We start from the raw sequence: 15,595 nt of genomic DNA, 5'->3' as shown, positions 1-15,595 counted from the left end.
TCCAAGTGTAAATTTTGAAAAGGGTCTTAATTTATTTTTGTAGTACGCTAGAATCCTACCTTCTCTCTACTGAGGACAAGAGAAAGGATGAAGAACCCTACAGCCTGTAATTGCGGAGGTGTCAGTTCCTCTGTCACTTGGTGTTTACCTCTGCTGCTGCCTCATGCATGGTGATCCAAATGTTTGCCTTGTGAGAACCGTCCAGAAGGTCACTGGGGGAATAACGGGACCAATCAAATCAGCGACATACCCAAAAAGTGTATTTTTTTAATTTGAAAAATATAACTTTCTTTTTTTTTTTTTTTTTACATAAAAGTTCTAAAATTCTACTAACAAAATCAAATGTCTGACGATAATTTCTCATCTCATCCAATCTGTTTTTTAATTAATCTGGTGACTTGTCATGGCTTTGGGGTGTATGCTAATGGCTTATACAAAATAAATCCTCGTCAACATATCTTTGTTTTATTTTCTAAAGTTTAATCAAGGCAAACTTCATGTTTATACACAATACATACAAAATGTCCACACACTCCTAAAAAACAGCAACGTTTTTGTAATGTAAGGAAATGAGACTAACAAATCATTTTAGAACTTTTTTTCCACTTTAATGTAACAGATAAGCTAAATTGGAGAAAAAAATATATATCTTTTAGGGGGAATAATAATACTGTGGTGTCATAAGTGTGTGTACCCTTAAATACTTTATTAGATACCTTTACATCCCTAATGAAAAGGCTGGCTCAGAGCATTATGCTACTGCCACCATGCACCACTATGTGTATGATACATTTTTGGTGATGTGCAGTTTTTGCTCCAAATACTCTTGCTTTTTGATGAAACACGGGTTTTATCTGACCAGTAACACATTTTCCTACTTGATTTTGGAAAACCCAAGACGTGTTTTCACAGAATTTAGCTGCTAGGTTTGGATTCCTTTTCTTGGTTAGAAAAGATTTCCGTCTTGCCACCTGATGACCGTCTTTACTGTTCTAAGATGTATTGAGTGCTTTGAAAGCTGTTTGTGCCCTGCTGCCCCAACTGATTCCTCATAACAATGAGATCTTTGCAGACCCTGGGTTTTATTGTTGGCTTGCTAATGAAATTTTAGGGAAAGAAAGGGGGCAAAAAACTACAGCTCAATTTGTATGTCTGGTTAAGCAGAGGCTGTTGAAATGATGGCAGGTTGATTAGGACACCGCTATATATCAAGTTATGAGGGTGTACACACTTATGCAAGCATAATATTTTACTACTTCACAAAAGATGTATTTTTCTTTCAGTTTTACATCACAATAAAAGTGACAAAAAAACTAAAATGATTTATTTTGGTCCCATTTTTTTCCATATCTCAAGCTTTTAATATAGAACTTGGAGCTTTTGTCTTATGAAGCATTTTTGTTGTTGATCTCAGATGTCTGTCAGCTTTAACTAACCAATAAATCAGCAACAACATTTAAGCAGAACATTCAATATAAACGTTTGTAAAAGGAAACCAGAGCATCTATGACTCCCCTTTATATCGTACACAGGCTGACTGTAAAACACAGGAAACAGTATTCCCAACTGACTGGATTTAAAGTTTTACTTTTTGTTTGGGTTTTTTTTTTCATTTCTGTAAAGCTTGAGTCATTACTCTCCAGGAACTCTGTTACCTCCTCTCCCATATTGATATTGGCACTATTACGCCAAGTAAATAAGCTCCCTCTCTGCCTCCACCATCTCCCACTGAAGTTCTCTTCTGAATGGAGAGAAATTGTACAACCGAAGTCTGAAGAAGGATTTGACATGAACCCAACACATTACCCCACGCCCCCCAGCTTTTATTTCACAACGTACTTCCTGATATTGTAGTAGGAGTGCATGGGAGTCAATGTAGAAAGATGTGATTTTTAGAAGAGCTTTTAAAACTAAATAACTTTTCTAAAATAACCTGCTACAGTTAGCTGTTTCTGTCTCGTCCTCCTTCGCTTAACATGTAACCAGCCGCTGTTTAGATTTGTTTGTCTGAAAACGCAGCATTTGTCGACTCAACTAACACATTCGTTCTGTATGCTTCTGAAGGAAAGCTGTTTAACATTTTCTCTGTGTAATCGAGCACCTCTGATCCTCTGATTAACTTCTGACGCCGCCGTCGACCTTTCGTATTTGCCCCTAAATTGGGGCGGGCACGCCCTAGAAAGCGTCTCACTTTCTTGGTTTGATTCATTTTCTGTTGAGTAAAACAGAACAAGGCTTTCATTTCTGTTCAGTAGTTTCAGTCTGGATATTTTTTTTAACATCTGACTGCCCATTCTAAGATGCACATTTTACTATCCTCTGATTATTCCATCCCTTTTGCACTTCTGTCGTAGGAAGTCTTAACTATCACTAAAATCACATTTAAATAACATTTAATTTAAAACGTAAACAAAACTAGTGTTTAACCACACAGGTAAGTCAGTGTTTGAATCAATAATTCATCATTTTTAAATCTTACTTTCAGAAAAGCTTAACTGTTTCTATTGTTTCCCCATCTCCCTGCAATCCTTGTCTCCTCCACACGATCCCTTCATTGTGCAGGTTATCAGGAAAGGCTGGCTAACCCTCAACATCAGCATCATGAAAGGAGGCTCCAAGGAATACTGGTTCGTGCTGACGGCCGAATCTCTATCCTGGTACAAAGATGAGGAGGTGAGAAGAACTGCTGCTTCATTGACTTCTTTAATGTGACAGAAACAGGTACAAATCGGTTAAATTGCAGCAAATGGTGACGATGTTACAGACTGTACATATCCTTATGGAGGTTTGTTGTCATCAGAGGTGAGGAGCTGCGTGCATCCCAGCCTGGCCTAACCAATGTGCAGACTACTGTTCAACTGTAGCCGTAGGAACAGGTAGTCTGAACACTGGGCAGGCTGGGTGGGGGGTGAAAAGGACTGAGAGGAATGACCCAGAGGTCATTGCGTCTGTGGGTCGCTACACAAGGACTGTAGGACAGAGGACAAATAGCTTAAATATTATCTACTAGTCATACATAGAATAAAATGACATAAATCACAACTGTTTATTGTACAGAATAAAGTGTAGAGCATACACATTGAGACACTGCTTCAATATGAATCAGTGAAAGCTGCTTTTTAAAATCTTAAGCAAGCAGCAGTTTTGAGCATTAATCGTTAAAGAATTGAAAGAAATATTAGAGAAAGTTTTTAAAACTATTTTGCCTTAAATTCAAAGCTGTCATTGTTATTGCTTACTCACCACTCGCTCTCTCTCAAGCCTTCGTTGTCTTCTTCCATCAAAAACGCAATCTAAAAAAATATTAAAGAACTGATTCAAATGAAAAAGTGAAACAGCTGTCTCTTTGTCTTCGTTTTCTCTTCCTTTCACTGACTTTCTTGCGGAAAAGCTTGGATAACAAGCGGGCTAGGATGGTGTAGGCAAACTGACGTGGCAGCCAAGCTGAAATGTTCCAGCCGGGATCTGACTTTGGAATTTGCAGGAAATCGTACTGGGTTACTGGGGCCGGAGGGGAGGGGGTGATTGTGTGTACAAGTGTGTAGGCGCTTGTCCTCACAACTCCTGCTGGGTGTTTGGGAAGTCGGACTTAACTCTACAAGTGTCTTTATGATCACACTCTGTGTTCACTTTATGCCTTTGTCCGGCTCTTTCCGCCACATGTGCATTTCGTTCCTTCTGCACATGAAACTAAGGATTTACTCCGATGTGTGTGGATGTGTGGTGAGGGAGGGGGATTGTGTAGATCTTTGAGTGATGTAACTTTTGGGCCTGCGCCACTCTGTGTTAGCGCAGATGTAAATGCTTCCAGATGTCTCTGCTCAGCAGTGAAAGCTGGCACCCCCACCACATCCCCCTAGAAACTCCTCCTTTTCTTCCTCCTCCTCTTCTTCATCATGCATTTCTCCATCTCGTGGGCCTGGGGGTGGTCCACACTCAGGAAATGCATTCTTTCATGTTTGCGCATTGGTGACTCTGTAATAAAGCTGGTTTATCTTTTTTTAATGGTACTATTACATTGAATATGTTAAGGTTTAAATGCATTGTACACATCCAGGTTATTTAAATGTTTATTTTTATATATAATCATAAGAAGCCGAACGGAATAAATGCCATCACCAAAAGAAAGCGAAGTGCATATTCTTAATATTTGAGATTGTTTTTTATGTATAGTTGAGCCATAAACATGGTTAAATAAAGAAATTTATTAAAAATAAAAATATATATATATACATTTTGCTATGTTTTTTTCCCACATTTAAAGTTGAAGGTCATATCTACTTGGACACATTTTTTAGAAATCCTTCAGGGACTTCTAAATCTAATCTTCCATGAAGATTAGATTGCACAAAAACATGGCGAATGGTAATTTCCACATTTAGATGTACTATGTTACCAATAATGAGGTGGCTGTGGAAATATGTGCATCTGCTCAGCAGCTCTATAACCAGCATGCACATCTTCCTACAGTTATGGGATCATTAAGGAGACCAGGGGAGGATGCAGGGAAACAGAGATGTGTGATGAATAAATAATGCATTCATGTGTTTATAATTACATGATGTAAACTTGTGCATAAATACCTTTTACAGCAATGGCTTTCTTCCTACAGATTGCGTGGTTAGAAGAAACATGATTTTAGACGCCAGATGCATCTGGTTTCGATTTACTCTTTATTCCAAGTCAATATGTTTGTTACCTGAGAATTTTTTTATTCAAAGTACATCTCGTATTTGATCTGCTAACCATTACTTTTTCGCCATGATCTAATTTAATTCAAAGTAGGATAGGCATGAACTGGATTCTGTGAAGACCTAATTATTATCAAATGTCCAGAAAAACCTTGATGAGTGACTTTGTGGAAGAAATGGACTGGCATTCATAGATACCTAACTTCAGCACACTTTAATACCTTTAGGATAAATTAAAGCGTTGGCTGTGAGCCAGATCTTCTCGTCCAACATCAGTGTCCGACCACTCAGTTGTGCTTCTGGAAGAATGGTTAAAACAAATCCACGTGAACACACTCCTAAAGCTTTTGGAAAACCTTCTTCCCAGACGATTTGAAGCTGCTAAGGTTGAGTCGACATATCAAACCCTGTGGATTAGGAATGGCAGAAAAGATTCTTCTTGTTTTATAACCCATAAAAAGTGAAATTTTATATAGCAAACATCTTAGTAGTGAAATAATTTAAAAAAGAATGCTTTGTCCTTTCTTCAGAACCCAATTTAAACTGCATAATACCCTTATGGAATAGCATGGAAATCAAAATACGTCCCGCTTAAGAAGATGCTGTCTATGCAGTTTTCCTGCTAACTGAAGTAAAAATATATATATAAATGTTAACAAAATGTCTCCCCAGTTACCAAGGTTGTTTTTAACATATTTGTAACAAATAAAATTTTATCACATTATTTAATAGATTAGGATTAAACAGATGTAGTCATAGATATTTGCATGTATGAACTCAAAATGACGGCACCTGTGTCTGTAAAGTTGTTTTTATAGTTTGCATCGTATTTAGTTACATTTGTTCTTCGTCTTATTTAAGGAAAAAGAAAAGAAGTACATGTTGCCTCTGGACAACCTGAAGCTCAGAGACGTGGAGAAAGGCTTTATGTCCACAAAGCACATCTTTGCAATCTTCAACATTGAACAGAGGTCGGCACATTAGTTTACCCCAGCGGATGCACATCAATATTATCCTATTGATTTCTGTTCTCTTGCGTGGCGTAATGTTAGATATAGCCTGCAGGAAAACTTTATTGTTTTTCTTTGTCTGAACAGAAACGTCTACAAGGATCATCGACAAATAGAGCTGGCCTGTGATTCTCAGGAAGATGTTGACAGCTGGAAGGCGTCCTTCCTCAGGGCTGGGGTTTATCCTGAAAAAGACCAGGTATGACTAACAATTTACCAACATTGGTAACTCTTGGACTCCAACTTGGTACTTTTATTTTATGTTATGTAAACAAGGTAGTAAAAGACTAATAATTTGTTTTTAAGACTGTTTGTGGTCATTTCTATTCAAATGATGCCTTTATAATTCTGTAAAATATAGTATTCCAGCCCTCCTTTCATTTTGTAATGGTTTTCTTTGGGGGTTTTTTTTGGCTAAGGTGGAGAACGAAGAGACGGTACCCACAGACACGTTCTCCATGGATCCTCAGTTGGAGCGGCAGGTGGAAACCATCCGCAACCTGGTGGACTCGTACATCGGCATCATCAACAAATCCATCAGAGACCTTGTGCCCAAAACCATCATGCACCTCATGATCAACAATGTGAGCGGAGCCAGCAGAACCTGCAGGCGAAGAGCGTTTTGTCTCATATGTGGTTCAGACAGTTGCTCCTGTGAAAATAAGTCCTTGTCATTGTGACGATCCTTCCAGGCGAAGGATTTCATCCACTCGGAGCTGCTGGCTTATCTTTACTCATCAGGGGACCAGAACAGCCTGATGGAGGAGTCGGCTGACCAGGCCCAGCACAGGGACGAAATGCTGCGCATGTATCACGCCCTCAAGGAAGCGCTGCACATCATCGGCGACATCACCACCAACACCATCTCCACGCCAGTTCCACCACCCGTAAGCGACAATTGGCTCCAGGATTCCAGGTAGTTCAGAAATGTTGCTTTATCGAACAGTTTTTATTTTAGCATCAAATGATTTCCTATTCTAGCGTTGGCTACATTTAAAGATATGTATCTGTTTCAGCCCAACCCCTCAGCGAAGACCACCTCCTTCATCGTCCCAGCCCCCCAACCGTCCTCCCGCTGTTCGGGGCCCGACTCCTGGGCCCTCCATGAACGCCACCCCAGCCTTTAATCCCTCCCCAGCGTTTGGTGCCCCTCCGATCCCCTCCCGCCCTGTTCCACCCGCCGGTGCCTTCAACAGCAGCCAGGATCCGTTCAGCGCTCCACCACTGATCCCATCCCGGCCGGCCCGTGTCCCACCCGGTGTTCCCAGGTAAGATTTTGAACAAAGCTGCAATAATCACTAATCTTGTTGCACTTCATTTATAACATTTTATCACCAACATCTAATGATCGTGTCTTTCTAAAGTTGGAAACATTTAGTATGGTTTCCCCCCACCTCACCCTTTTCCTCCACCTTTATCGCATTTCTTTGAACTCATTCTTGTCTTTTTATTGTTGGTTTCCTCTTCCTCTCTACCTCTTGTTTCTTCTCTCTTTGGGTTGTTTGGTTTCATCGCTGTCTCTTTGTGAGCGCGTCTCACACCTTGTCTGTATCTTCTCTCCCCGTTGCAGCCGAAGACCCCCTGGTGCCCCATCTCACCGGCCCACCATTATTCGTCCTGCAGAGCCTTCCCTGCTAGACTAGACCTGTGGCCAAGCCCACCCTAGCATGCTTTTTTGTTCCTGGATGTGTTTCTGCACACTGTTGGCCTGGAATGGAGGGGGTCAACGGGAGGGGATGACTAAGTGACGTGTAGATTACAAGCAATGTTAATAAGCTGCTAATACTTTCTATTTACACGCACAAGAAGCAAAAAAAAACATTTTATCACTTAAATTTTCCATTTGCCTGCCATGTCTTGCAAACTAAAACCCATCAATGCCTTTAGCAAACATTTCAAATTCATTTCAAATTTTCTTTTAAATGTTCTGTTTTTTTTAATTCAACTGGTTCTCAGCCACATGCTACATATAGTCTCATATTATCTGGTACACGGTGTCTCCCCTCCTCTTTTCCTCCACTCCCTTCATTTTTAGCCCCAGATACTCTGGGTATAGAATACATTATTGTTGATGTTTTGCTGGTTTTTCATATCCCAACTCATTTCATACTGAAAACAGTTACTTAACATGATGTCTATGATGGTGTCAGATATAAATAATTTGTTCTTGTGTTGTCTTCATTTGAGTGACTGTCTTTCCTTATGAGCATTATAAATGTAGCTTTAAAATTAAGTTCAGAGTCGACTCATAAAACACACCAAGACAAGATGCAAGTTATTCATAATCGTTCCGCCTCCGTTTCTTCATATAGAAAAGATTATTTTTGCTTGAGTCCAAGCACTTCTAGCCACTGGGGCTTTGCAAGAAACCACTCGTAGCACGGATGCTGTAGTCTGGACACTATGCACCCCCGCACCTCCAGGAGAGGGAGACAGACTGAAGCCTGTCTGCTCCTTCAGAAACGTTAAAGTTTGGTTAATAATCCTTCTTTTCTCTTAATCCCACTGAGATTTTGGTGAGGTTGAGTCTAATTCCTAGATTAGCTGATTCAAAAAGAGCAGATTTCTGTGAAAGAGGATTAGATTCTGAGCTGCTGAGTGTTGAGATGATATCTGGGTCACAGAGCAGGAAGATGTCTAGTTTCTCCTTAAGAAAATGTATTATTATTATTATTATTATTATTATTATTATTACAGTTATCGGTTCTGCTTCCAGGCGTCAGGTATATTGTAAATAGCTGGCCTTTACAGAAGAGATGTCTCATTTTCTCACAGGGTTTATATACATAAATATTAGGCATAATCATCCCAGGAAATGTAAAACAGCCACCTCAGTCTTTACAGTAAAAAAAAAGGACTGTCAATTCATTGAATTTTTTTTTTAACCTCAGGATTCTAAAAATAATTTTTCAGCTCCTATTATTTATAACCTGGGCATTTGTTCTTTTTCATGGTTTTTGGACGCACTTCTAGTAGCTCGATTCAGCTTCTATCTTACCCAATTCCTTAACTTTTGCTCCATTTATTTCAATTCTGCTGCAGCGACGGGTTTTGTTGGGAGTGTTACTGGGTCTTTACAAACACAGCTGTAATTATATGCTGAGAAATGTCTGATTGCTTTTTAAGGGTTTGTTCTTTATATATATCTATATATAGATATATATATATAGGTATATATATATATCTATATATATATAAAATTTTTATCTTTTTTTCATTCTTGATCTTCAGGTGCTGGGGGGGGGAATGGTTTAAGTTGGGAGTGATAATGGGTCACTTAGATTTTCTTCTCTTTTTTTTGTGGTGGTGATTTGGTGGGCGGGGTGGTGAAAAAGTGCAGGTTCCATCAGAGGAGCTGCCTAGAACACGGAGAAAAAAAAATTACACAACCATTAAAAGATTGAAGAAAATGATTTATATAAATCCCAAATTGCTGTCTTAAGACAGGATGTATACTTTGTGCCTGTTTTCTTTTCTCCTGATCTTGCTTTCAGTGACAGAGCCTGAAAACCTAAAACAAAATCAGCATTGGATCCTAAGAATAATTACCATGATAGATTAAAAAAAAAGAAAAAAAAACTAAATTCCCACATGCCTGTCACTCCAGTTTGTCCATGTGAAGACTGTAAAATCTACATGAACATGTAGGAATACTGTCTGTGTGTATCATCCATCCTTATTCCCTCCCCTTTCTGAATCTGCAGGAAGGGGTTGGAAACCATCCCTCAAACATCTTTCTTTTTGTTTTGCAAACCCTTATGAAGTGCCTCTGTAGCAATTAATGGATTTTTAATAAACATCATGACCTGGTTTAGAAAGAAAAGTAAATAAAGAGGTGTGTTCAATAAAGGGACTGGTTTTGGTGGTTGGTGTCTTCTTGTGTCCTGTGTGATCTGCTGTTTCTGTCTCGGATAGAGAACCTTTATTAGTTTTCTGCTCCGGTTCCTAAACCGAACAGATACACTTTGTATTTCAATTTCTTCTTTTGTTTTTACAAGTAGGTTAGTGATCTTTACCTCCATACTTGTTCTGTCATGCAAAAATATTTGCATAAACACAATAGAAGTCATATTAAATATGTTCCTTTAGGTCACATACAATTGTATATTTATGTTTGTTTCCATACATGCAGTTGCACTGCAAAACTGCATCACTGTAGGAAAGAGAATAAAGGAAGATTAGGCAGCAGACAATCTGCTTTTCTCTGCAAACTCAAACATTTTCTATAGAAACTGAAAAATTATTGATCCTATTTAATCCCACAGTATTTGCAAAACGTTCTGGATATTCTTGCAAATATCCTAGCTTCCCATAGGTATGTTTTAATGGCAAAACTAAGGCTTTGAATAAACCAACAAACAGCCAAAATGTCAAACAGTTCTCTTTTTAACTTGTCTCTATATCTTTCCATTTTAAAACATTTCAGGCTGTTTTCAATAAGAGAGTTTGGTTTCTGGACATTTCTCAATGTTTTCTCATCCAATCAAACTTGTAATTATGACTTTGCTCAGACTTCAATGGAGGAATGCGATGATTTGCATGCACATGTTACCTTTGTCCTTAAATAAGAACCATCTGTGTATTTTTCCAGAAAGAATGATCTCAATGTTTAAACTCCACTTTGTCTTTTTTAACACACCCCTTTAGTCACTGATTAGTTACCCATAATGCAGCAGTCATGTCCCGACTGGTGGATCTTGCCACCTCCTAGTAAGTTTGTTGCAATATAGCAATGTATTTTCAGCTTTTCGTCTGTTTTTTGTCATGCGGTTGAAAGCTTAGAATATAAGAAAAAAAAAAAAACTTACTTCAATGTGATCCATGGTCAATTTTAGGGCAAGTATCAATATTTTATTCATGCTCCATGAATTGTCCAACTAAACCCCCCTAAAATGTAAAACTGTCCACCGTTCTCTTTGAGTTATTGTGTAAATATCAGGTTGATGTTTGCTTCTTTGCAGAAAATCTGCAAAACCATTTCTTTACTGCATCTCACAAGGTCAACACACTAACGTAGGCTGATTGTTCCTGAACAGGCGCCCCCCACCGGCTCCCCGTGGAAAACAGTGGTGACCCCAAACCAGCAGGCATTGAACTTGAAGTTTGGCAATGAAGACACAGAGGAGCTGCATGCTTTATGTTCTTTACCTTTTCTAAAGGACATAAAGCCGCATCACAAGACGCCTTGTTTTGACATTTTGAGCTGCTGAAGCTTCTTCAGGGGCAATAAACTGTAACAAAGGTATTTAACCATTTAGTTCATGTTGGGAGAAGCCCTGAATATTATATAAATATTGAACATGTCATATCTTTTACAGAAAATCTGAGATCTGCAGGAAGATCTGTTTATTGAACCTTTATTATCAGACAATGGTAAAACCAAGAGGTGGACAAAAGGCCTTTTTTTTTTATACCTTTTGTTTTTTCTAAAGCCGAAGCAATCTTGTCCAAGAAACTGGTTGTTACATTTGAAAATAATTGTCAGAACGTAAGGACCCTGGTTAATTAATATAAAAACAACATAAAACAAAATACAGTGATGTATATATATATATATATATATATATATATATATATATATACAAGGCATCCATCTTTGTGAGCATTTAACTTCCTCTGTTGAATCCCAGTGTTTGGATTTGATGTTTGTTAAACAGATTTTTTTTATTCTTTTTTTTTTTTTTTACCAAGCTATGATCCAATGAGGGTAGTATTTGGAAATGATTTCTCTGAAGGTTTGAAATATCAATAAGACTGTTAATTGTATTTAATAAAATAACATTGGAGCAAATTATGGCTTTCTAGATTCACTTGACAATATTTGCAAATATCAATACATTATGGCTTTTATGATTGAATTCTATCGTCTGTAAGTATATTTGATCATCAAACAGTTAATCTCAGCACTTCAAATTCATGAAGTTATAAGTTTTACTTTCTCTTTGGTGTGATTATTATGACTTAAATATATATGCAATTGTGTAACCTACACACTCATTTGAGAGGTTGACGACTCCACAAGTGGTTGTCGCTGTATCAAACCCTATTAATGAACAAAATGAGTGGAAGGAAGAAGTGTGGTTAAAAGAAGCATTCATGAATTTGTAGACCTGAAAAGTCATCAGCTCTAAACATCAAGTATCAACACCCTGGTTTATTTAGGACACGAGTTTCAGCGTTTTCAGTTTTTATTATTAGCTACTTCTAAACCAGTGATGATATAAGAGGCATAAGGTGAAAAACAACTGGACTGTTATGATGCACATTTAATTTCACATTTAATCTGGAAATTAAGGTCCCAGAGTGGAGAAAAATTTGAGAATCAAAGCTGTCCGAGTCCACTGTGACGTTTCCAATGTTGATGATTTAGGAAGTCATGTCATCTACTGCTGTTGGTCCACTGAGTTTTCTCATGTCCAAAGTCCGCACAGCAATCTGTCAGTTCTTTTCACAACAGTTCATTCTTTCCCCAGCTTCTACCTCCAGGAAGATACTTATTTATTTTCTTGCAGGACTTGGCACCTGTTTAAAGTATCAGGCCTCCTTTAACGATTATGTTATCACAATGTTTTATTGGTCAGCAAGCTAAAACGGCCAGCTAAAATGAAGATAGCTAGGAGATTTGGCATTAAGAATTAAACGCTGTAAAATCAAACCTTGGAAAAATTAAACGTTAATAAAAAACTGGCACAATTTTGGCTCCATTGCAAGCTGGCCTGACAAAACCCCCACAAAATCCTTGGAGCATACAGGCTGATCGCTTCCATGCAACATGGTAGTGACTCACGAAAAAGAACCTCAACTAAGCATTCAGTCTGAGCTCTATGAAGTGGTCAGACTTGATATTTCTGTATTTTATTAAGCCTGTGTCATTGGTCATTACCTGTGAACCACAGTAATCAGATTAACTGATATTACCTGCTCAAAATGCATCACAAACCTTCCTAAAATATGAGTTTCACTTTGGTAACTAAATTTCTCAAATTACCAGCATCTCTAAATCATGGATCTGTAAATTAACATGATGCAATGGAATATCAATACAAAACTTACAAAATAAAAAGTAAAAAAAGTTCTCTCTGTCGTATTATCCTGTGAGGGATAAAAGTAATGTGCTGGTTCTGTCAAGTGCAGACCCGCTTGGTATTATCAAAGAGACGTCTCAGGGTGTAAGTCTGAGTGACAGCCACACCAAGCATCACCATCAGGTTCAGGCAGGACCAGAAGGACACTCGCCACAGGTTGTCCTCTAACAAGTAGCGGTCCCTGGCCTCAAAGGCCCGCAGCACAGCCTGGACCTGACGGGTCTTCTCCAGGTGCCGGTACACCGAGTCCATTGTTCTCTGAAACAGAAAGATTAAAAGATAGGCGGCATCAGTGGGAGGCAGCAACTTACAAGATACAAGAAGTTTTCCCTTCTCACCCTGATTTCTTCTATTCTGTAGTCTGCCACGCTTTCAGTCACAGTGAAGTCGATCCACTCCTCTTGGCCTCCAGATGTGTTGTCTTGACTGTTAATTACGACTTTGAAAAATACCATCTTCTCAGACATCTTACTGAAGCTGTTGTCAAAGCATAACCGGTAATCTCCAAATTCTGTACGATCCACCCTGACAGAGAAAACACAATGTGTAACAACAAGGAGACGTTATTGGTAACCACGGTTTTAGCTTCAGATCAGCAGGAAAGCATTAGGAACACCCACATATGGATGCCGTCAGATGTCCTGAACTCAGAGACCACCCGCTGACCGCTGGGTGAGATCAAGGCAAACCCAACATCCAGACCGGATCCTGCGATTACCTTCAAAAAAAAGGTCACATATCCAGAGTCATCCTCACATTTTAACCCATGCAGCTGCTCAAGTTCGCCTCTTGGTATCTTTGGAACTGCTACCTGAAATTCAAACCAAATAACACAAAGCAGCCGAAGCTTTCTCAGGTTATAAAGTATCAGGTTTCAGTCTGACAAAAACTGATGGTGACGTTAGTTTCCCATGATGACGCATTACTTTGGAGGTTCGTGAGGATGCTCAACCAACCCTGCTTCTACCCCAGAGAGTCTGCAGCCTCCACAGGGTGCAGCATCAACATGCTAACAGTGGTGTCATTTTTTTTATCTGTGTTTTAGACCATCAAGAAAAACAATTTAGGGTTAAACAGTCAAACTGTGTCTTTCTCTCTTCTTCAGAAAATAGCGTGCATAGATATACATGATTTAGGCTGTCCTGATTTTGTGAATAGAAATAGATCTGTTGGGCTTCTTCTCTGAGTTTGGTTGTACATTATGGATTCTTAGCTAGACGCTAGACTAGATTAATTAGCCACATTGCCAGAGGTCCTAATGTTTTGCTAATTCCTGTTTAGTAGCAGGCTAGGTACCTTAACAAGGAAACATATGTTTTCTGTCCTGCCCCATTATTGTGCATGTGCCTTTAAAACTTTCAGCGGTTTTCTTATCTCTCTGATAACAAGGCCAAAGTCCAAACTGTTGCTTGGTTGAAGCAACAGTTTGGACTCGGTTGCTTGCAAACTTTTAAAACAACCAACTAAAAGATACCCCAAACAAAACACTTAAATAGCAGCAAAAGGTGCACCGAAGTTCCTCTTCATATTATTTTTACCTGGTATTCTATCTCCATGGTGTCACCTGTCGTGGCAGTTTGGTAAAAACACTCTGTGCCGCCTGTGGGTAGCATAAATGTAAACTCCATGTTTTGGTTTGGCCCCATATCCAAACCCAGCCCCACAGTCAGAATCAGACATCCCATCAGATAGAGCTGTGCAGACGAAGTCATCTTTGAAGGGTCCAGTAAATAAAGTGACTCCACTTCCACCAGAACCTGGGTAATTTCTCCTGTGTACAATAAGCCAAACTCACTGAATGTGTGTAATTACTTCCTGTCATACTCCGGTGGTTGAACAATAGTCTGTCAGACAGAGCTTGCGTCCTGAGTCAAAGCTGAGTCAGTGGAGCCACTATCTGTGGATCAGAAGCGCTCTGCGGTCTGGACTTCACACTCAAACGACGTGTGCACCTGCAGTGTAATAAATGCCATGAAAACAGCATGATGATTTAGTTTTTCTCTCGGTTATTACTTATTTCAGTTTCATTTTGCAGCAGAGATGAAAAACTGTGTGCAATAATACCCAAGTTTCAGGAGCGGATCATTATGCCATGACCTGACCAAACGAGGTCAGAGGCAAACAGTTAGACGCTGAGAGGTTGCTGTGAGTTAACAGGGTTAAACTCAGATTTTATTTTTAGCTGTGATGACACATTTATTAATGAATCAATCACTGACAGCTGTCGGAATAATATTTACGGTATATAAAAAACATGTAATTTAATTTTTTCCCCCCACTGTTCTCATTTGCATTTTAGTAAACAGAGGCCACTTCCGAAAGTTTTATAAGGGGTCATATGGGGGTGATGCACAGCTCTGGGTTTGTGCACCAAATAAAAAAAAAAAAAAAAATAGAACTTCATGAGTTTTATTCACCTTAATTGATTCTTCTTAAAAGTTGTAATTTAAGTGCTGTGGGGAAAAAAATTCTCTATGAGATTTTTAAAAACAGCCTAACAACTGCCCCACAATTTTCCATGATTGTAAAAAATCTTTTATCTTCATTTTTAACTGAAGAGCAGTTCCCGACAAATCATGTTCTCTGACTCTAGGAGGCGCTGTTAGTTCTGAACATCTGAATCTTACTGGCCCACATATTTCTTTCAGCACACACAACACACACAAATGAACATAAACTCAGAAATTAAATAAATGTTCAAAACTCTTCACGAGTTTTGATGACGATAAGTGAAAGTGAAACTAAGTATTTACTGATACTGTATAAAAGGACATCTATTTTCTTGATGTCTGATTTTAATTCTGGATTT

At 38.8% G+C, this 15,595-nt stretch overlaps 2 protein-coding genes and 1 long non-coding RNA gene across 12 annotated transcripts in view; 1 reads left to right on the top strand and 2 right to left on the bottom strand.

Annotated features, from left to right (window-relative positions):
* The window catches only part of dnm2a (dynamin 2a), a 30,544-nt gene extending 19,295 nt beyond the window's left edge, over window positions 1-11,249 (top strand). For 9 of the 10 annotated variants that reach the window (XM_028042504.1, XM_028042502.1, XM_028042495.1 and 6 more), the window contains 7 exons: window positions 2,563-2,673; window positions 5,553-5,662; window positions 5,789-5,900; window positions 6,121-6,285; window positions 6,394-6,617; window positions 6,718-6,969; window positions 7,272-9,566. In XM_028042504.1, coding sequence (XP_027898305.1) covers window positions 2,563-2,673; window positions 5,553-5,662; window positions 5,789-5,900; window positions 6,121-6,285; window positions 6,394-6,617; window positions 6,718-6,969; window positions 7,272-7,344 — 1,047 coding nt within the window. In that variant the 3' untranslated portion in view covers window positions 7,345-9,566. Of the gene's footprint in view, window positions 1-2,562; window positions 2,674-5,552; window positions 5,663-5,788; window positions 5,901-6,120; window positions 6,286-6,393; window positions 6,618-6,717; window positions 6,970-7,271; window positions 9,567-10,737 lie in introns of those variants that run through there. The other variant, XM_028042499.1, reaches the window with a different exon arrangement.
* On the bottom strand, window positions 3-5,546 carry LOC114160089 (uncharacterized). The gene is made up of 2 exons (XR_003598714.1): window positions 3,244-5,546; window positions 3-2,701 (listed from the first exon to the last, which is right to left on the bottom strand). It is a non-coding gene; the product is annotated as an uncharacterized LOC114160089 (long non-coding RNA).
* Window positions 11,250-11,371: 122 nt separating the features above from the next.
* LOC114160088 (transmembrane emp24 domain-containing protein 1-like) lies at window positions 11,372-15,009 on the bottom strand. Its single transcript, XM_028042507.1, has 5 exons — window positions 14,851-15,009; window positions 14,325-14,738; window positions 13,407-13,504; window positions 13,125-13,311; window positions 11,372-13,044 (listed from the first exon to the last, which is right to left on the bottom strand). Exons 2-5 carry the CDS (start codon window positions 14,496-14,498, stop codon window positions 12,826-12,828), a joined length of 678 nt encoding a protein of 225 aa, XP_027898308.1. The 5' UTR covers window positions 14,499-14,738; window positions 14,851-15,009; the 3' UTR covers window positions 11,372-12,825.
* Between the last annotated feature and the right edge of the window lie 586 nt (window positions 15,010-15,595).

The sequence above is a fragment of the Xiphophorus couchianus genome, chromosome 16 (assembly GCF_001444195.1).
Source record: "Xiphophorus couchianus chromosome 16, X_couchianus-1.0, whole genome shotgun sequence".
NCBI classification, from domain to species: Eukaryota; Metazoa; Chordata; class Actinopteri; order Cyprinodontiformes; family Poeciliidae; genus Xiphophorus; species Xiphophorus couchianus.
This window is presented reverse-complemented; position numbering and strand designations above follow the sequence as displayed.